The sequence below is a fragment of the Coregonus lavaretus genome (genome assembly GCF_964263955.1).
Source record: "Coregonus lavaretus genome assembly, chromosome: 25".
Classification (NCBI taxonomy): Eukaryota; Metazoa; Chordata; class Actinopteri; order Salmoniformes; family Salmonidae; genus Coregonus; species Coregonus lavaretus.
Window position 1 is genome coordinate 6,604,544 of NC_140012.1, and position 22,290 is coordinate 6,626,833.

A 22,290-nucleotide genomic window follows, 5' to 3' on the forward strand; every position below is an offset into this window, starting at 1 on the left:
GTCTTGGTGTGCTTGGACCATGTTAGTTTGTTGGTGATGTGGACAACAAGGAACTTGAAGCTCTCAACCTGCTCTACTACATCCCCGTCGATGAGAATGGGGGCGTGCTCGGTCCTCTTTTTCCTGTAGTCCACAATCAGCTCCTTTGGCTTGAGCACGTTGAGGGAGAGGTTGTCCTGGCACCACATGGCCAGGTCTCTCACCACCTCCCTATAGGCTGTCTTGTTGGTGATCAGGCCTACCACTTGTGTCATCGGCAAACTTAATGATGGCGTTTGAGTCGTGCCTGGCCTTGCAGTCATGAATGAACAGGGAGTACAGGAGGGGTCTGAGCACGCACCCCTGAGGGGCCCCCGTGTTGAGGATAAGCGTGGCGGATGTGGTGTTACCTACCCTTACCACCTGGGGGTGGCCTGTCAGGAAGTCCAGGATCCAGTTGCAGAGGGAGATGTTTAGTCCCAGGATCCTTAGCTTAGTGCTGAGCTTTGAGGGCACTATGGTATATTATATTATTATTTATGGTGTTGAACGCTGAGCTGTAGTCAATGAATAGTATTCTAACATGGGTGTTCCTTTTGTCCAGGTGTGAAAGGGCAGTGTGAGTGCTACGGTTCGGTAGTCATTTAGGCAGGTTACCTTAGTGTTCTAGGGCACAGGGACTACGGTGGTCTGCTTGAAACATGTTGGGATTAGACTGACAGGGAGAGTTTGAAAATGTCAGTGAAGACACTTGCCAGTTGGTCAGCGCATGCTCGGAGTACACGTCCTGGTAATCCGTCTGGCCTTGTGAATGTTGACCTGTTTAAAGGTCTTACTCGCATCGGCTACAGAGAGCGTGATCACACAGTCGTCCAGAACAGCTGATGCTCTCATGCATGTTAGTGTTACTTGCCTCGACGCGAGCATAGAAGTAATTTAGCTCGTCTGGTAGGCACGTGTCACTGGGCAGCTCGCGGCTGTGCTTTCCTTTGTAGTCTGTAATAGTTTGCAAGCCCTGCCACATCCGACAAGCTTCGGAGCCGGTGTAGGACGATTCGACCTTAGTCCTGTATTGACGCTTTGCCTGTGATAGTTCGTCGGAGGGCATAACGGGATTTCTTATAAGCTTCCGGGTTAGAGTCCCGCTCCTTGAACGCGGCAGCTCTACCCTTTAGCTCAGTGCGGATGTTGCCTGTAATCCATGGCTTCTGGTTGGGGTATGTACGTACAGTCACTGGAGACGCCGTCATCAATGCACTTATTGATGAAGCCAGTGACTGATGTGGTGTACTCCTCAATGCCATCGGAAGAATCCCGGAACATATTCCAGTCTGTGCTAGCAAAACATTCCTGTAGCTTAGCATCTGCTTCATCTGACCACTTTTTTTTAATTGACCGAGTCACTGGTGCGTCCTGCTTTAGTGTTTTCTTGTAAGCAGGAATAAGGAGAATTATGGTCAGATTTGCCAAATGGAGGGCGAGGGAGAGCTTTGTACGCGTCTCTGTGTGTGAAGTAAAGGTGGTCTAGAGTTATTTTCCCTCTGGATGCACATTTAACATGCTGGTAGGAATGAGGTAAAACGGATTTAAGTTTCCCTGCATTAAAGTCCCCAGCCACTAGGAGCGCCACCTGGATGAGCGTTTTCCTGTTTGCTTATGGCCGTATACAGTTAATTGAGTGCGGTCTTAGTGCCAGCATCGGTTTGTGGTGGTAAATAGACAGCTACGAAGAATATAGATGAAAGCTCTCTTGGTAGATAATGTGGACTACAGCTTATCATGAGATGCTCTACCTCAGGCGAGCAAAACCTTGAGACTTCCTTAGATGTCGTGCACCAGCTGTTGTTTACAAATATACATAGACCGCCACCCCTTGTCTTACCAGAGGCTGCTGTTCTATCCTGCCGATACAGTGTATAACCTGCCAGCTGTATGTTATTCATGTCTTCGTTCAGCCACGACTCTGTGAAACATAATATATTACAGTTTTTAATGTCCCGTTGGTAGGATATTCGTGCCTGTAGTTCGTCCACTTTATTATCAAGTGATTGTAAGTTTGCCAATAGTATTGATGTCAAAGGCAGATTAGCCACTCGTCGCCGGCTCCTTCTGCGATATCTCCTTTTCTTTCTGCTGCGAATGACGGGGATGAGGGCCCTGTCGGTTGTCTGGAGCAAATCCCTCTCGTCCGACTCGTTAAAGAACAATTATTTGTCCAGTTCAAGGTGAGTAATCGCTGTTCTAATGTCCAGAAGCTCTTTTCGGTCATAAGAGAGGGTAGCAGCAAAATAAGTTAAACAATGCGAAAAAACACACAATGGCACGTTTGGTTAAGAGTCCATAAAACGGCAGCTATCCCCTCCGGCGCCATCTTCCTCTGGAGGGAACTGAAAATAGCTGTGCAGCGATGCTCACCATCCAACCTGACAGAGCTTGAGAGGATCTTCAGAGAAGAATGGGAGAAACTCCCCAAATACATGTGTGCCAAGCTTGAAGACTCGTAATCGCTACCAAAGGTGCTAAAACAAAGTACTGAGTAAAGGGTCTGAATACTTATGTTAATGTGATATTTCAGTTGATTTTATTTTTAGTTAATTTCTACGCTTGTTTTTTGCTTCGTCATTATGGGGTATTGTGTGTAGTTTGGGGTGGGGGGGACAATTTAATCCATTTTAGAATAAGGATGTAACAACAAAATGTGGAAAAAGTCAAGGGCTCTGAATACTTTTTATTTTTTAGGGGGTAGATCAGCTTTATTGCAGATAGATTGTAACTTCCATCAATGTAATTGTCTGCATCACTTCCAATCCCCCATATGTTGTTGTTTTCTCTCGCATATATATTTCCCTTTATTACTTTCCAACCCCACCATCCCTTCCCTAATTGGAGTAAACTAGTGAACAGGGCTCTGAATACTTTCTGAATGCACTGTAAGCTGGTAGCATAGCTAGCGTACAGAAATCGGTGGCAGTAGTCAGTCGTTTTTAACTGTAATCCTGTTGATTGGTGACGATGGGTTGAACATTTTTTATTTGGGTTGGCGTCCATACAAGCATTACACTCCAATTCTTTCCTCAACATGTGAAATACACATATAAACAATAGCCTATATGTAGGCTAATATTGCTGGGCCACGGCATCTTGTCCCCCACACGTTTCCATTGTTGTGGTTGAGTTCCATTGACTTCTTCTTTACTGCATCTATTTGACCGTTAAGAATCATAACACTATACGGCCATCTGCCTCATCGACGCGTGCGTATAATTTTCGCGACGTTGTCAGCCAACCCGTTTATAGACTTCAGTTTGAGTGCTTGCATGAATGAAAATTCTGGCCAAGTGTGGTGAATTTCCTATTCGTCTGTTGGGCATAGAGTAAGAAGCAGTTGTGTACATGGGCAGCTCCAATTAGTGTGACGCTGCTCACACACAATGATAATGATGATAATGAACTGTTTTTCAAAGTTAACTTGAGTTAAAGGTCCAATGCAGCTGTTTTTATCTCAATCAAATCATTTCTGGGTAACAATTTGAAGTATCCTACTGTGATTCGTTTTCAATTAAAGTGGTCAAAAAGAAACAAATACAGTACCTTGCAAAAGTATTCATCCCCTTTGACGTTTTTCCTATTTTGTTGCATTACAACCTGTAATTTAAATGGATTTTTATTTGGATTTCATGTAATGGACATGCACAAAATAGTCCAAATTGGTGAAGTGAAATGAAACAAATTACTTGTTTCAAAGAATTCAAAAAAATAAATAATGGAAAAGTGGTGCGTGCATATGTATTCACCCCTTTGCTATGAAGCCCCTAAATAAGATCTGGTGCAACCAATTACCTTCAGAAGTCACATAATTAGTTAGATTGCACACAGGTGGACTTAAAGTGTCACATGATCTCGGTGTGTGTGTGTGTGTGTGTGTGTGTGTGTGTGTGTGTGTGTGTGTATATATATACACCTGTTCTGAAAAGCACCAGAGTCTGCAACACCACTAAGCAAGGGGCACCACCAAGCAAGCGGCACCATGAAGACCAAGGAGCTCTCCAAACAGGTCCGGGACAAAGTTATGGATAAGTACAGATCAGGGTTGGGTTATAAAAAAAAAAAGAAATCTATCTTTGAACATCCCACGGAGCACCATTTTTAAAATCCATTATTTAAAAATGGAAAGAATATGGCACTACAACAAACCTGCCAAGAGAGGGCCGCCCACCAAAACTCACGGACCAGGCAAGGAGGGCATTAATTAGAGGGGCAACAAAGAGACCAAAGATAACCCTGAAGGAGCTGCAAAGCTCCACAGCGGAGATTGGAGTATCTGTCCATAGGACCACTTTAAGCCGTACACTCCACAGAGCTGGGCTTTACGGAAGAGTGGCCAGAAAAAAGCCATTGCTTAAAGAAAAAAGTAAGCGAACACGTTTGGTGTTCGCCAAAAGGCATGTGGGAGACTCTCCAAACATATGGGAGAAGGTACTCTGGTCAGATGAGACTAAAATTGAGCTTTTTGGCCATCAAGGAAAACGCTATGTCTGGCGCAAACCCATCACCCCGAGAACACCATCCCCACAGATGGTATGGTGGTGGCAGTATCATGCTGTGGGGATGTTTTTCATCGGCAGGGACTGGGAAACTGTTCAGAATTGAAGGAATGATGGATGGTGCTAAATACAGGGAAATTCTTGAGGGAAACCTGTTTGTCTTCCAGAGATTTGAGACTGGGACGGAGGTGCACCTTCCAGCAGGACAATGACCCTAAACATACTGCTAAAGCAACACTTGAGTGGTTTAAGGGGAAACATTTAAATGTCTTGGAATGGCCTAGTCAAAGCCCAGACCTCAATCCAATTGAGAATCTGTGGTATGACTTGAAGATTGCTGTACACCAGCGGAACCCATCCAACTTGAAGGAGCTGGAGCAGTTTTGCCTTGAAGAATGGGCAAGAATCCCAGTGGCTAGATGTGCCAAGCTTATAGAGACACCCCAAAAAACTTGCAGCTGTAATTGCTTCAAAAGGTGGCTCTACAAAGTATTGACTTTGGGGGGGTGAATAGTTATGCACGCTCAAGTTTTCTGTTTTTTTTGTCATTTCTTGTTTGTTTCACAAGAGAAAATATTTTGCATCTTCAAAGTGGTAGGCATGTTGTGTAAATCAAATGATACAAACCCCCCAAAAATCTATTTTAATTCCAGGTTGTAAGGCAACAAAATAGGAAAAAATGCCAAGGGGGGTGAATACTTTCGCAAGCCACTGTAGCTTCTTAGCTGGTGGTCTGAGTGGGGAAAACTAGCTGTTCTTGGCAGAGGTTTGGAACTCTTTCCTATTGATCTATGAACTAATTTACCGCCTGGTGACGTCACCAGTCAGTCTGTATGGATGCCTTCTCCCTCCTACTGGCTTAGTGTTCCAGCCTTTTCCAAGTGTGGTGAGGCGCTAACAACTGGTAGCCAAGGGATGAGGTCACTCGCCTCCCTGAATGGGCTGTGTTGGGCGAGAATCAGGGGCCTCTGTTCGTCCATCTGCCAGCAGCAGTGTGTATTTCACTTCTCCCTGCCTCCCGGCACTGCTTCGTCAGTTTAAAAGCAGCCGTGTGTGTGTGTGTGTTTCTCTCTTACTGCTCCATCACAGTCCATTGCTCTCATCTAGCCTACTAGCACTGTTAATCTCCATTACCCCACATTCCCTGGATTTGCTGTTGTCTCAGTTCCTTTCATATTTAAATGTATCATGCAAATCTCCTAATCTCTCAATAGCCTAAATCGGTGTGGTTTACCCAAATGTGAACAGCTGATCATAAATGGAGCAGGCCAGCCCAATCCCCTGCCTAAGTGCAGATTGGGCTCTTAGGCTAATGCACTACATATCCCTGTCTGGAGGCAGGTTTGACTCATAGTCTACTTCAATATTAAATATATATTCCCGACAACCATAGTCAGCCCTATAGCCAACACCTGTAAAAAAAAAAAAAAAACATGAATTAGTGTGAGGCAAGGTTTTTTTTGTCACGTTACACAACCCTGCATGTATGAAAAATGTATGTACTCACTAACTGTAAGTCGCTCTGGATAAGAGCATCTGCTAAATGACTAAAATGTGAACAGGAAGCACCAAAGATTGATGGCTAATTCAAGTGCTCGGTTTTTGGCCGACGCAGTATTGTTTCCCACCTCAGGAAATGAGTGGCTTGGTCTTCAGTCATCCAGGCTGACTTGCTTCAGGATGAGCTCTGCATTATTCATGTTGGCTAGACTGTTTTGCACATTGTGGGGTAAGCCAGGGAGAGAGTGTGTGGAGGGGGAGTAGTACACTCATGCAGTCAGGACAGAGGGATTGAGCCAGCAAAGTGTGTGTGTACAGTACCAGTCAAAAGTTTGGACACACTTACTCATTCAAGGGTTTTTCTTTATTTTTACTATTTTCTACATTGTAGAATAACAGTGAAGACATCAAAAACTATGAAATAACACATCGAATCATGTAGTAACCAAAAAAGTGTTAAATCAAAATATATTTTAGATTCCCTTTGCCTTGACAGCTTTGCACACTCACACCAGCCTCATGAGGTAGTCACCTGGAATGCATTTCAATTAACAAGTGTGCCTTGTTAAAAGTTAATTTGTGGAATTTCTTTCCTCCTTTAATGCGTTTAAGCAAATCAGTTGTGTTGTGACAAGGTAGGGGTGGTATACTAGTGCTCTGGACAGCCCAGCCATTATGGAACTCTTAACGGCCTCGTTATGATGGGAAAGCTTTCAGGGGCTTCTAAAAGTAGCTGTTAATTTGAAACCTTAATGAATGTGTACCTTGAAAATGGTCAAAGAAGCAGAGGAAAAAACCCCAGAGGCAAGGTCCGACTACCCAAAAAAATGACACTGTTTAATGTTTTGAAAATTGATATGGTTCAACGTAGTTTTAATGTCACGTGCACAAGTACAGTGAAATGCCTTTCTTGCAAGCTCTAAACCCAACGATGCAGTTATCAATGTAGTACAAAAAAAAAAAAAAAGGTAGGTGTACAGGATGTGTGGATTATTTAGCAGTTCTATTTGACAGTGAGTTCTTAGTTGTACTCCTAAGGGGCATCAGCTCCTACCCTACAATGATCAGACTTCCACTAAGTGCTAGCTTCAGTCTTGTGACTTCTAGAAAGTATATTCCCCTGTTCAGTTCTGATATCTGTAGCTGCTTACTCTGATTCAAGTTCTCTAGCTGCCCTTTTATTTTAATTTTTTTATTTAACTGATGCTTTAAATGTTGGTGCAGCGATATTTGAACTTTGAGCTTTCAAGATCTAGGCTTTTTTTTTTAAGCTCCAAACGTTTGACTTTCATGTCGTTGAAGGGTGGGCCACAGTGGTATTTCCTGCAGGAGGATATGTATTGTGTATGGGAGAACGATTAGGGAATACTTTAAGGCTTTCCTCTCAGATCTGTATTCCCCCCTTCTATTTACACATTGTTTTCCCTCCTTATGTCTTTGGGTTTGTTGTTAAGCACTTTGGTCTCCTACACTGAACAAACATGTAAACATGCAACAATTTCAAAGATTTTACTGAGTTAGTTCATAAAGGAAATAATAAATTCATTAGGCCCTAATCTATGGATTTCACATGACTGGGAATATAGATATGCACCTGTTGGTCACAATTTTTTATTTTATTTTTTTTTAGTAGGGGCAAGGATCAGAAAAACAGTCAGTATCTGGTGTGACCACCATTTGCCTCATGCAGTGCTACAGAGTTGATCATGCTGTTGATTGTGGCCTGTGTAATGTTGTCTCACTCTTTAATGGCGGTGCAAAGTTGCTGGATAATGGCGGGAACTGGAACACTCTCGTACACGTTGATCGAGAGCATCCCAAACAACATGCTCAATGGGTGACATGTCTGGTGAGTATGCAGGCCATGAAATAGCTGGGACATTTTCAGCTTCCAGGAATTGTCTACAGAACCTTGCGACATGGGCCTGTGCATTATCACGCTGAAACAGGAGGTGATGGCGGCGGATGAATGGCACGACAATGGGCCTCAGGATCTCGTCACGGTATCTCTGTGCATTCAAATTGCCATTGATGAAAGGCAATTGTGTTCGTTTTCCGTAGCTCACTTTGACATCAGCAAACCTTTCGCCCACACGACGCAATACGCAGTCTGTCACCTGCCCGGTAAAGTTAAAACCGGGATTCATCCGTGAAGAGCACACTTCTCCAGCGTCAATTTTTATCCAATGTAAAAACCACATTTTCAAATATTGCTACATAAGACCGAATTGAGCCGGTCACATATTACCACCACACCTAGTAAAATTCCATGTGACCGTTGAGTCAAGGTAAACTTATTTTATGCACTCTGGACATGCTTTGGTAGTACCCAACATGCTAACTACCATCAGGTCCTAATGGCCTGGTACTAAGGGCGCTATTGTCCCTCTAACCACTCTGACATAAATGCAAACGAAAATCACATCAAACACTTATCAAAACAGCAGGCTTATCATACTTTTAAAACTCACCTCACTGTGATCAATTTGAAGAAAGAAGTTCAACAGCAGGTTGAAACAGTGTAAAACATGGTTGTTGTTTCAAAGCCTAACACAACAAAATGGACAGCGCTTTCTAAGTTGATGATTAATTCAAAACACCCATAACCATATTAGAGCTTATGCATAGACTTATGAGCCCAAGCCTAAAAAAAAACATGATTGTGCGGTTATAGAATATAGTGTACGCATATTACCCATAGCAGAAAAACATAAAACAAAACTGATTTTAAGATGTCTTTGGTACATAATTGATCTAGCCTTTACACCAAAATTTCAACAAATTTGAGTAATCGCCTTTTGAGTGTGGACCGTATTATTATGCATACTGGATGGACTGGTTACCTTATGCTACGCTCCAACATTTATATCCATGAGTCTGGGAGATAACGTATAGCCTGGTCAATGCTGTTGGTTCATTGATTGTGCAGGGCGGCTTACAGTTCACAATTAGTGAATTTGTGTTTTGAATGGCATAGTAATGGAGAATATCTTTTGTTTTCATAATTAATTGGGTGACACATTTACCTTCAGCTATACAGAATATTTCACCACCATGCGTTTCCATTTCCTTTCTCGAGTGCGTAGACTGGCTGTCAACAGTTTAGTGAAATATGTTTCGTTGCGAAAACATGTTGCTATCGATGTTCCCGAACAGATTTCACTTGGTTGCCATATTAATCACTGGGTAGCTGCAGGAACAGGGTTGGAGAGCCCATGGCATATAGAGTTTGGGCGGAATATCATGTGTCGGGCAGCGAGAGCATGCTCCTCAAACAGTGGTTGATGCATGGAGGTTAATAAGTGTTCTTTATATTTATTTCTCAGCTGCTCATTAAGCACATGCTTCGCTATAAACCCGAATTAGCCTACAAAACGGACCGGTGGGAAAGCACAGCCTCCATTCGCTATTAGAGTGCATACAGATGTCATGTAATTTTTTCCCCTGCCCATTTGATAATGGGCCATTCTAAATCTAAACAAATTGTACATATTCGGAAAGACAAGATTCAATTGAGAATAGTATGAGAACAGCCGTGCAGCCTGAGGGCAAGGAACAGAGCGCAAGCTTATTTTGCTACTTTCTCAAATCATCAATAGCCTATAGTCGCACCATGCAGCCCATATGTTTTGATTTCTAAGACCCAGGTCTGTATCATTCACAGCTAAAGTTGCCAAATAACTACATCTAGCATATAGGACCGGGTTATTTTTTTTTATTTTTATGTTCACTTTTACGCTCAAAATAGCCACTTCATATGCGCACTCGCACAGTAGGTCTAATGGGAAGAATATCCTTTATTTTATTCAAGCTGACAAGTTCAATTCTATTCTTCTTACTATAAAATAAAATGTCACGGGACTTTATAAGCATATCTTGTCAGCTAAATTAACAAGCCAATGGCCTGGAGCATAACCAGATAACGTAGTCCCATGTAGCTCAGTTGGTAGAGCATGGCGCTTGCAACGCCAGGGTTGTGGGTTCATTTCCCACGGGGGGCCAGTATGAAAATGTATGCACTCACTAACTGTAAGTCGCTCTGGATAAGAGCGTCTGCTAAATGACTAAAATATAGGCCTACAGTAGGCTCCTGTTCTGTTCTTCTGAAATAAATGTTCTTAATATCATGTTTCTTTAGACATGACTAAAATAAATAATGGATTTATTGTGATGGTGTATATTAAATTGATTTTATTCAAGTTTTTTTTTAAATGCAGATGTTCCGAAGGCACGCATCAGAGGCTTGTATGTGTGGAGGCCTGAAGATGCTAAACGTGTTTGTTAATTAATGTTCAATTACAGTGAGACCAGCAGGCTTTTGCATGACGATAACCAGCTGACAAATTTCATGACCCCCACAGCTTTATATCTGGCCTTTCTTTAGATGAAGGTGCAGCCATTGGGGACCTCAAATGGACTGGGCATAAATTAATGATGTTTTCTGTCCTTCAAGAAGGTTTGATGGGAGTTTTAAGTTACTCCCACAATTGCATGATGTTGCATTATTCATTAGACTTGTCATAGTCTTTCTTTGAATATCCTTGTGCGTTTTCCACCCGAGCTCATTCAAATGTCATCTTAAGTGACTTTTATGGTATCACCTACCCAACGTTCTTTGATGCTCCCCATCAGCATCTTACTCTTGCAACAACAGCCACTTGTGATCACTTAATTTAGCTGATTCAATGATTTCCCATCCCATTCTATATCACTACTCGTGTCCTCTGTTACTCCCTCTCTCCATTTCCCTGTGGTTTTCTCCCTATTCTCTCGTTCTTTCCTCCCCTTCCCTGTGTTTTGTTGATCGGCGCTCCCCCGGCCCCCCAGAGAGAGGCTCTTGTTTTTCATTAAAACACTGTGCCCTTTGTGTGTTTGGTCCACATCAATCACGAGCCACTGCTCCTCTAATCACCACTCTCCCAGGAACAGGGTCACTCCAAGTGGGGCCTCACCCATAGGGCCATGAGGACCCAGAGGACCCAGCCCAAATGAACCAACTCAAGGCGGTCCCAGCAGTGGGTTAGACAGAAAGAGGAGTGTGGCGCTCGCCTCATTTGCAAATGTGCAGCATAGAGCTCACACACCGACGAGAGACAAACAATGTACTTATATGGCATCGCTGAGGCATGCTTCTACATCTAGGTGGCCTGTCTTGAAACTTTCTAATGAACCCTCATGGTTGCACATCGACAAAGTACAAACACGGCAATCGATGTATTCACTATGGACCTGGCTCAGCACTTAAGTCAGGAAGTGTTGTGGCAGTGCCGCTACACCAGAAGATGGAAGTCTTAACTGACCTATTTCTGTTCTCCTGTACTCTCCACCTGTACCTGTAGTTAAACTTTAGTGTCTGCAGAAGAGGAGTAAGAAACTGACTCACAGAGCATTCAGGCTAGTTCATAACCCATGGGGTCCAGTGGGGTATTTTTTGCCATGGAAAGGAGGCCAGTCAGCCAAGAAGGTTCAGGTTCAGCACCATAGAGAATGCTCTGAGACAGTTTCTCATTATAGGAAAGACTAATTGGGTTTCACAACGTTTGGTGCCAGTCTATCTGGTGACGGTAGCTGTGAATAGATGCCTCTGTGTCGGTTGGAGTTTACCTAGGTTTGTTAGACAGTGACCAAGGCCTGGAAAGTATGAAAGTGAAGCGTGTGTTCTTGCGTCAATTATGTTGGGATAGCTGCCGGTCTAGTGCCTCAGCTAATTTGTCTAGATCATTCCTGAAGCCAAATACTCAACTTCATGCAAAGTCACACATCCTGTTGCATTAAGTGGATTTGCACAACATTTGTTTTGGGTTTCACCCCCCACAAGTTTTTTGTGAATGACATCCACACACCATTTCCATTTAATCCTTACTTGAAATATATTTCTATTCTCTTCTCAGGGAACTGGTGTTAATTGCAGATTACTGACAAACTGTCTCAATGACTTCTGTGTTTTAATGTAATGAAGAGGGTGGTTGTGTAATTTGTTACTTCTTGTAGGCCTACAGTATGTAAGATCGTGTTGGGTTCTGCAGTCGTAATTGTTTTGCATTGAAGAGGGTGCAGTAGTGTTTTCCTCCGGATTCGGCCTCCTGTTCCAAATCTCGTTCTGCTCTAATTGTTTTTTAACCTCCCATTCCCCAAGGAGACTGATGCTCTAATCACAGTACTTACAGGAATATGGGATTGCCCACTGTTTATGAGCGCATGAGGATCAAAGCCCCAGTGATTGTGGGGATATAGGATCGAAACGATCATGGAAGGCCATGGTGTGTGTGACAACCCATGCAGGGATTATGAGCCCAGGCGCTTTCTCCATAATTGATATGCGCTTATGTTAGGGCTTCTACACTGCTCAAAAAAATAAAGGGAACACTTAAACAACACATCCTAGATCTGAATGAATGAAATCTTATTAAATACACATAGTTGAATGTGCTGACAACAAAATCACACAAAAATGATCAATGGAAATCAAATTTATCAACCCATGGAGGTCTGGATTTGGAATCACCCTCAAAATTAAAGTGGAAAACCACACTACAGGCTGATCCAACTTTGATGTAATGTCCTTAAAACAAGTCAAAATGAGGCTCAGTAGTGTGTGGCCTCCACGTGCCTGTATTACTTACTTTTTGTCATTTAGCAGACGCTCTTATCCAGAGCGACTTACAGTTAGTGAGTCATTCTTATTATTCTTATTCTTATTCTTATTATTTTTTTTAAAATACTGGCCCCCCGTGGGAATTGGACCCACAACCTTGGCGTTGCAAACGCCATGCTCAACCAACTGAGCTACAGTTGCCGGCCATTCCCTCCCCTATCCTGGACGACGCTGGGCCAATTGTGCACCGCCACATGGGTCTCCCGGTCACGGCCGGCTACGACAGAGATCTGTATGACCTCCCTACAACGCCTGGGCATGCTCCTGATGAGGTGGCGGATGGTCTCCTGAGGGATCTCCTCCCAGACCTGGACTAAAGCGAGACATGATGTCCCAGATGTGCTCAATTGGATTCAGGTCTGGGGAACGGGCGGGCCAGTCCATAGCATCAATGCCTTCCTCTTGCAGGAACTGCTGACACACTCCAGCCACATGAGGTCTAGCATTGTCTTGCATTAGGAGGAACCCAGGGCCAACCGCACCAGCACATGGTCTCACAAGGGGTCTGAGGATCTCATCTCGGTACCTAATGGCAGTCAGGCTACCTCTGGCGAGCACATGGAGGGCTGTGCAGCCCCCCCAAAGAAATGCCACCCCACACCATGACTGACCCACCACCAAACCGGTCATGCTGGAGGATGTTGCAGGCAGCAGAACGTTCTCCACGGCGTCTCCAGACTCTGTCACGTCTGTCACATGTGCTCAGTATGAACCTGCTTTCATCTGTGAAGAGCACAGGGCGCCAGTGGCGAATTTGCCAATCTTGGTGTTCTCTGGCAAATGCCAAACGTCCTGCACGGTGTTGGGATGTAAGCACAACCCCCACCTGTGGACGTCGGGCCCTCATACCACCCTCATGGAGTCTGTTTCTGACCGTTTGAGCAGACACATGCACATTTGTGGCCTGCTGGAGGTCATTTTGCAGGGCTCTGGCAGTGCTCCTCCTGCTCCTCCTTGCACAAAGGTGGAGGTAGCGGTCCTGCTGCTGGGTTGTTGCCCTCCTACGGCCTCCTCCACATCTCCTGATGTACTGGCCTGTCTCCTGGTAGCGCCTCCATGCTCTGGACACTACGCTGACAGACACAGCAAACCTTCTTGCCACAGCTCGCATTGATGTGCCATCCTGGATGAGCTGCACTACCTGAGCCACTTGTGTGGGTTGTAGACTCCGTCTCATGCTACCACTAGAGTGAAAGCACCGCCAGCATTCAAAAGTGACCAAAACATCAGCCAGGAAGCATAGGAACCACTCCTTTATTGGGGGTGTCTTGCTAATTGCCTATAATTTCCACCTGTTGTCTATTCCATTTGCACAACAGCATGTGAAATTTATTGTCAATCAGTGTTACTTCCTAAGTGGACAGTTTGATTTCACAGAAGTGTGATTGACTTGACTTGGAGTTACATTGTGTTGTTTGAGTGTTCCCTTTATTTTTTTGAGCAGTGTATTTCTTGATATACTTTGTGGTTTTATGTATTCTACGAACAGCTGTCCAGTGGATTTACTCTCTTTACTCAACTCGGTCTTCATCGTCCAACAACGGTGAATTGTGAGTCTTGACTTAATTATTTTCTTTCTGTTCCGTTTTCAGGATGACACTGGTGCATATCTCATAGACCGAGACCCCACATACTTTGGGCCGGTGCTGAACTACCTGAGGCATGGCAAGCTGGTGCTCAACAGGGACCTGGCTGAGGAAGGTAAGACTGGGCATGTGCTATGCATATTACTGCCAGGGTGCAATGTGAAGCAGTTGGTTTCCAATGTCAGCTCTCAAGTATCCTCTGTAGCAGTCTATTCAGTATGTTGATAATTTTTGCCAGGATAGATTCTAAACGTGTGTTTTTGAAGGTGTCTTGGAGGAAGCCGAATTCTACAATATCACGTCATTAATAAAGCTCCTCAAGGAGAAGATCAGGGAACGTGACTGCAAAACATTACAGGTGGGTGAACTTCTGAATTGACACATCCCACATTATTGATTTTGTATTCATTTATTTTAAACCCGTTATTTTATCTCTTTGGGGTTCCTGGCCTTGGCTGAGGCCACTGTTAGAATAAATGCACCTGCTCCATCCCATGCTTCAGTTCCCCACTGTGTGTGACGGGTTTCCATTGGCCTGCAATTGCTGGCAAAAAAAAACCCCCAAGATGAAAGCCGATTTTAAATAAAACTGTTGCCCAAAAATGACCGGGAGAAAATAAATCCCATTGCGAAATGCTTTTTATTAATAAATTGCAATACCAGTCGATGGAAATACATTTGACCGTCATGCTTATTGGTCTATAGGTTAATTTGCATAATTTAGTGGAATTAAATTGGCCTGTGTGTATTTTCGTTAGTCCTCATGTAGGCCCATCTTATTTATCCAACACATCTATCACACCCGCACAGCATACAGAGCATATTTTGAGCGGAATTTCTCCTGCAGTGCCTCAGCTGGTTGCTGCTGGAGTAAAACTTGCTTATATAAGCACATTCATTGCGGAACTATTTTAAATGCAATCGTGTGTTAAATGTTTTGGTGCATGATTAAAAAAAGCTATACTTTTTATTTCTCAACTGGTAATCAATTTGTAAGTCGCTCTGGATAAGAGCGTCTGCTAAATGATGTAAATGTAATTGAAGCGGGCCTCCCATCCAAGTGCAGGACCAGGCTATCAGCGTGTCACCTACCACTTTACAATGTGAGCTGGAGGCAGTATGCATTTTGAAAACATACTTAATTGTTTGAAACCTGAATGTTTTTCATTTCATATTATGAGGCATGTCTTGCGTCAAAGTAGCCTATAGGCAAAATCTGACCATGGAAACGTGGAGGCAATTATTTCATGAAGACTTCATAGGCGGCTCGTGCTTTTCAAGTTTGGGGAAGGTTACAATTTGTCCTACCATTTCTACCGTTCTGCATGCCAGTTATGATTTTCATATGCGCATTTTCGTGGAACAGTTTCATTTCGATAAAAATGTTTTCGTTTCTCAAAATCATTGTCATGTAGTTAATCAAATAAATCAGAATTAAAATGATAAAAAGTCAACTAATGGGCCGATTGTGCGCCGTCCTATGGGACTCCCGGCCATGGCCGGTTGTGGCACAGGCCGGGAATGAACCCGGGTCTGTAGTGACGCCTCTAGCACTGTGATGCAGTGCCTTAGACCGCTGCGCCACTCGGGAGGCTCAGGAACTATGAATTTAATATCATTCGCAATGGATGTTAAAAAAAACAACACTTTCCTACATTTCTGCTCAGGCGCACGCACTCCCTCAACATTATCAGGACATAGAAACCAGACACATGTTCATTGCTCAAATGAAGCACTCCAAAAAAAAATTGACAAATCTCGCAAACGTACCTTTACTTCCCTTTTGGACCCACCGCTATGCCATTTCTCTCCTGTTCTATTGTTTTTCATATCAACTTTCTTTCATTGTCCAGAAGCCAAAGGCACAATTCGAGTCATATTAGCAACCCATCCTAGTTGTTGCATATGGAACCGATATCCGGTGCGTCGTTTAGAATGGGCTTTTCCCGCAAATTGCATGTTGGCAAATGTTTGAAAATGACGTTTTATTGGCTGCTTCATTACATGAGTTGCATGTTCTGTTTCTTACATTAGCATAATCAAAATGTTTCTTCTGTCATTTTGAGCACCGTGGGTGGACGCCCTAATGGGTTATGCACCCAATGCATATGGGTCCGGTAAATGTCTTAAATGGCCGGTAAATAATAAAAAAAATAAAAAATCCTGGTCACGTTGGCCGGTGCCACATTTTCCTAACAGAAAGCCTGGTGTTTGTGTGTGGGGGTAGTGGAGCCAGAATGCACTCAACTCAAAAAGCCTCTTATTTTCTGCTCACTCTCTCTCTCTGCTCTCTCATCTCTTCTCCCTGCTCTCTCCCCAGGCTCCAGTGAAGCATGTGTACAGGGTGCTGCAGTGCCAGGAGGAGGAGCTCACCCAGATGGTGTCCACCATGTCAGATGGCTGGAAGTTTGAGCAGGTAACGCTGCCTCCCGCCACAAAGAGACAAATGTCCTGCTTTATTTGTACTTCCCTCGCCCCGTAATCCTCACATCACCCCAACAATACAATCCATTAATTGGAAATAAAAAAAAAGTCTAAACAAATGTCAGTGTCTTATACGTAATCTGGGCGTCCCTCTGTGCTCTGATTGGTTGTTGCAGCTTGTCAGTATAGGTTACGGGCGGGCCCAGCAGTCAGAGTTTCTGCTGATTGTGTCAAGGGAGGTGAAGGGGGAGGAGTCTACTTTCCCAAACCACAGCGAGGTGTGTCCCACAATGTTCCGTCCACGGGCTGGTCACTGCATGTTTCCTATGTACCCATTCACAACCCTTTTGGCCTCTGTGTGTCCCAGCTCTATGCTCAGGAGGTGGCCATTTTGAGTTGATTTTAATTTTAAGATGTGTACTGTTTGTCCGACAAAGGACCCAAATGAACACGGCACCCTTTCTGTGTCTGTTGTTTGACTATCTCCTCCACCTTCACATTTTGTTTTCAGGTTGCTGGTAATACGCCTTGTATTTACATGTTTTTCTTGACGGTGTATTGTCTTAAGAGGATATTTTTGGGTCCATGTTTATTCTTTAACATATGCTAGATGATGAGCGAAGGAACAGATTGAAGCCTGATTAGGCTATACGTTGTAATTTAACATGGATTGTGTTAGTGGTACGTTCCAAAGCACTTAGTTTTCCAGACTCACATTTGTCATTTTTGAGTTCAGCTAAAATGGTTAAGCACTTAAACACTCTTGAAAGAATTTGGGCTGTAAGTGTGTGTGCAAGCTGTAAGTGCAAGCTATAAGCGTGTGAGTGGGTACGCACTGAATGAGTCTCCCCTGGCCCCACTGTCCCTGTGGGGAGGGATGAGGGATCACTGGATCTCCCTGAGTGCTGGAATGATACTAATCGTCTTACAGGGGTCAAATGGGAAACCCCTTAAAACACTTACTCGACCTAAGCTTAAGGCTTTATCGCTCAGCAGCAGTGAGCCCAGTCATCTGGGGATCTTTCAGAGCCACTCAGTCCTGGGTTGTGTTCATTAGGGAATGTTTTGCAACAGAAAATGAATACTTTTTTTTATTTTTGTTAATTTTATTTAACCTTTATTTAACTAGTCAAGTCAGTTAAGAACAAATTCTTATTTACAATGACTGCCAAACCCGGACGACGCTGGGCCAATTGTGCGCCGCCCTATGGGACTCCCAATCACGGCCGGTTGTGATACAGCCTGGAATCGAACCAGGGGGTCTGTAGTGACGCCTCAAGCACTGAAATGCAGTACCTTAGACCACTGTGCCACTCGGGAGCCCAACTTATTGGAGAAGTTCAGATGGTACCGCCCAGTTTCACTCTATTTCTGACCTTTTTCTTCAATTCCGTGCTACCTAACCCGATCCTGGGCTGCCTTGGGGTTTCTAAATTCTTTTGCTGTGTCCACCGATCATCCACGCTAGATTGGTTGAGAAAGGTTCTTGAATCACATTGAATGTGTGTATGAATGCTATTTCAAAGTTACCTCAGAAAACAAGTGATCTGCAAGTTGACTGCACTTTAAAAGACACATTTGAGTTCAAGTGAGGTTGAGGTTTTGACCATATCGTTGGGCTTGAGTGGGTATTGCGATGGGTGAGAACTGAGAGACTGGTTGTACTTGGTACAGTAGCAGGTAGCTATAGTTGTGTGTATTGGGTATATGTTGTGAAATTGTTAGATATTACTTGTTAGATATTACTGCACTGTCGGAGCTAGAAGCACAAGCATTTCGCTACACCCGCAATAACATCTGCTAAACACGTGTATGTGACAAATAAAATTTGATTTGATAACATTTAGCATCAATATAGAGTAGCTTAAAACTCTTGCCTCACACAGGAGGCATCTCTTGGCAACAACATGGTTCCTGCAGAAGTGGCTAATGAGGCTGCATGTCGAGACATGCACACCCACAGAGAACACTGTACAGTACACATACTGACTGGCTGAACACCAAAGTTAAAAGCATTCGACTAAGAGGAGGAACAGTTTGTCTGACGTTGTCAAATGTGTATTTTGTAGGCCGAAGTACTCCGTGTTGATTTGCATGACATGTCACCTCACCGTCTGCATGTTTAACAATCTGTTATCCCTGTCGAAGTTGCTTTGTGTCCTTTTAAAGACCAACTCCAGCTATTTGTGAACTTTCCTGTTGAAAAATATATTCCAAGTATAAATACAGTACACTCACTTAATGGTAAATAAATTGGGTGAAATTCAAGGAGTTGGTCTGATGGGTGCACTATGACGTCTTCCCCCTCCCCCCTTGCTTGCGGGAACAATAAAGGACAAAAGAGGCAAGGCCCCAACCCCCCCCTTGATCCAGGAGGTGTTCTCTGCTGTTACCAAGCGAAACTTGATTTTGGAAGAAGCTAACCACTTAGCTAGATGGCTAACTAGGTACTAAATTAGCAAACGAAATGCACAACTGCGGAACATTTTAGCACATTTTTTTGACTGTTTAACTTAATAGTTATAGGATATCTAGCTGGCAAACATTTAGTTGTGAATTCCATACTGTAACTAGATCAGCTGGCTGCACAACAGTGAGGGACTCAAGGCTCCGGTCTCTCGTCATTGTGTGCTTGTAAACAAACACCACGTGATTGGGGACTACCGGTAAGCTTCATGATGAAACATTGTGACCGGTGAAATGAAGAACGCAATCTTTATCTCCTTACGTATTGCACAAGTTGACTGCAGGTATTTACTTTAAATGTAGCTAGAAATATTCAAATTTTATTTTTAAAAAACTTCAAATAAGTAGTTTTGACAGTGTTGAAAAACCTTCCAGTGGTTAATTCCAAATACCCCGGTATATTGCCCAAGCCTATAGCCAATTCACCTTTTGTGTTCTGATCTGTTTCAAGGTCTGTGTTATGTGTTTTCTACCTATTATCTAATGCTTTTTATTACTGTTCAAACTCTTCACTTTTCTGTTATCTAAGTACACTGTAACCCACTTTCTGTCCTCATTTTGTCTCTGAAGCTAATTTTCTCTCTCTCCCTCTCTCCCTCTCTCTCCCAGCTGGTCAGCATTGGCTCCTCTTATAACTACGGAAACGAAGACCAATCTGAGTTCCTGTGTGTGGTCTCCAAGGAGCTGCACAACCAATCATACGGCACAAACAGTGAGCCCAGTGAGAAAGCCAAGGTGAGTGTAAACACCGGCAGTAAGCAAAGTGAGAATTCCATGACGAGCTTGTCTGAATGGTGGCTTGTTCTGGATGTCTAAATGACCATATGGGACAGTGATAAATGGCCTTGGTTTTCTGATGTAAACGCTCATAGAGGAGTCCATTTTAAAGGAAATAGGCTTGGACTGCTGCACAGAGTAATTCATTGATGAATGAGAATTTTGGTATTTTCCAAAAAGTATAAAACATTGGTCAATTAGTTAGGTATTGAATTAGCCTTCAAATAATCTAGCCAAGTCCTTTTCATAGCAGTTCATTTTAACTTTCAACAATTTTGTATCTAAATCAAAAGGACAGTTCTGTAATTGTTAGTGTAAAGTTAAAGTCAAAGACCACACGCAGGCCTAAATGCATTTCTCCAGTTTTACAAGATTGATGTAATGTTAGATTTTACCTTCGACTGAAACCACCCCCCCCAAAACAATTATCCACATTAGGAGGACCTTGAGCGCATAGGCTTGATGATTAGTGGGGAAGTTCAGAGCACCAGGCCTAGCTGTGGGAATTACTAGTCCCATCTGCAGGTCCCCATGTGGGCCCAGTCCTCCAGGGCACGCTTCACACTCACTTATTTTAATCAGGCTCCTTCCAATCCCAGACTTGGTAATTCTATTGAATTGTTGCAAATAGGCTGAGATTAAGGCCGTTTTCACACATCGTTTTGAGCTATAGTTCGAATCAGAGTTCAATTTATTTGTTGTATTGTATTTTCTTCATTTGGTTCGGTTGGTTTCATATTGCCAAATGTAAAACGAACTAAAATGCCTAAACAAAACCACATGTTCATGCAAGTCATTTGTTTATTGGAGAAAAATGCTAACGTTACATCTGTCTGACTATCAAGAAGCATAACTTGTGTCCCAAACTTCATGACTTTCACTTTGGTCTTCCAACAACATGCGGGAGAAAACGGCAGAATAGCCGCTCTAACTGAGATTAATAGGCTATATTCAGTAACCTGTATCCCAAGTAGGCTATAGCTTCAGTCTCCCCTAATCTGCATCGGATGCGCTCATAAATGCGGTGCTACTCAATGTTTCAGAGAGATCAAGTTATGGTAGGCTACTGCTTGAATTTCATCAAATGCTTGCAGTCAAACAACCAATAATAGGCCTACAGTATGAAAAATGTATGCACTCACAAAAATAAAACTGTCGCTCTGGATAAGAGCGTCTGCTAAAATGTAAATGTAAAATGTACTGCACGGACTGCATTCACACCTGCAGCGAACCGCACCATGGTACAAATGGAATCTGACCAAGACTGCCATTTTTGCGCAAACCACGGTGCGTTGTTTAGTGCGCTCCGGATAGTGTTCACACCAGTCCAAACGAACCGAACTAAGGGGGAAATCGATCCAAAACAATTTGGTGTGAAAGCCCCCTAAGAAGTCTTAGAATTCATTCAGATTTAAATATCACATGGATGTAATCTAGTTAATACCTGTTTTAGAGATTTATTTTCTATTGATAGGAATTTCAATGCATTTACACCACAGAAAGAGGCTTTTGACTTGAGTTCTTAAGAGGTTTATACACCTATTACATTTTTAGACTGAATGGACTTTGGTACGGTAGCAAAGCAATCACAGAGACCTCTTGAGAGAGGGCGTATCGGCTCGGTTGCAAGTGAATCTTACTAGATATGAAAGTAGCCTACCCTCCAACCCGTCAATGTCCAAATGTTGTGATTGTGTGTTGGACTAGTAATAGTCAGCAGCTAGGTTTCCATCCAATTGGTGACAGTTTTTCATGCGAATATTCTAGAATCTGAAAAAAATGAATTTTCCCATCATCAAACTAAAATGCTGTGCGTGATGACGTTGCGATAAATCGCAAACGTGCCCCATCTGGTTTTGGTGCATGCGCTCTTGACAACAGTTCACTGATCAAGTGGACAGGGTAGGTTATATGATGAGAGATGGATAAGAGCAATATCATTTTCATTTGATAATTGGCAGCCAAGCATAGCTCATGTCACCAGCATTCAAATAATACCCTCTGTATTTATTAGAAAATGTGCATCAAGCTTATCACCGTCCATCACTTAACCACCATGAAGTTCATCATGCCTTATTTCATCTGCCTATAAACTCTTAATGCTTTTGCATGTGGTGGTGGTAGTACAATGTAACATTTCATTGCGTGACTCCAAGTTTACTACTACATTCTGGATTATTTATATAAATATTTGCGCGTTAAGGAGTTTCCACCGCAAATGTCGCATAAAGTATTTCACCGACCCAAAAATGATCCCACTTTGTCTAGCATGTTTTGTCGACAATGGGACATTTTACACACATCTGCTGTTTCCATCTGCCCTGTTGTGAGTTTTTATGCGTCAGGTAATTCATTCACA

General features: G+C 43.1%; 1 protein-coding gene across 2 annotated transcripts in view; it reads left to right on the forward strand.

Annotated features, from left to right (window-relative positions):
- LOC311100957 (BTB/POZ domain-containing protein KCTD5-like) overlaps nt 1-22,290 on the forward strand; it is a gene marked incomplete at its 5' end in the record, with an annotated part of 38,336 nt that overhangs the window by 12,047 nt on the left and 3,999 nt on the right. The window contains 5 exons of one of the 2 annotated variants that reach the window (XM_084141941.1): nt 14,271-14,379; nt 14,531-14,622; nt 16,585-16,680; nt 16,865-16,966; nt 19,764-19,889. In XM_084141941.1, the coding sequence (XP_083998067.1) occupies nt 14,271-14,379; nt 14,531-14,622; nt 16,585-16,680; nt 16,865-16,966; nt 19,764-19,889 (525 nt within the window). The remainder of the gene's footprint in view (nt 1-14,270; nt 14,380-14,530; nt 14,623-16,584; nt 16,681-16,864; nt 16,967-19,763; nt 19,890-22,290) is intronic. The other variant, XM_084141940.1, reaches the window with a different exon arrangement.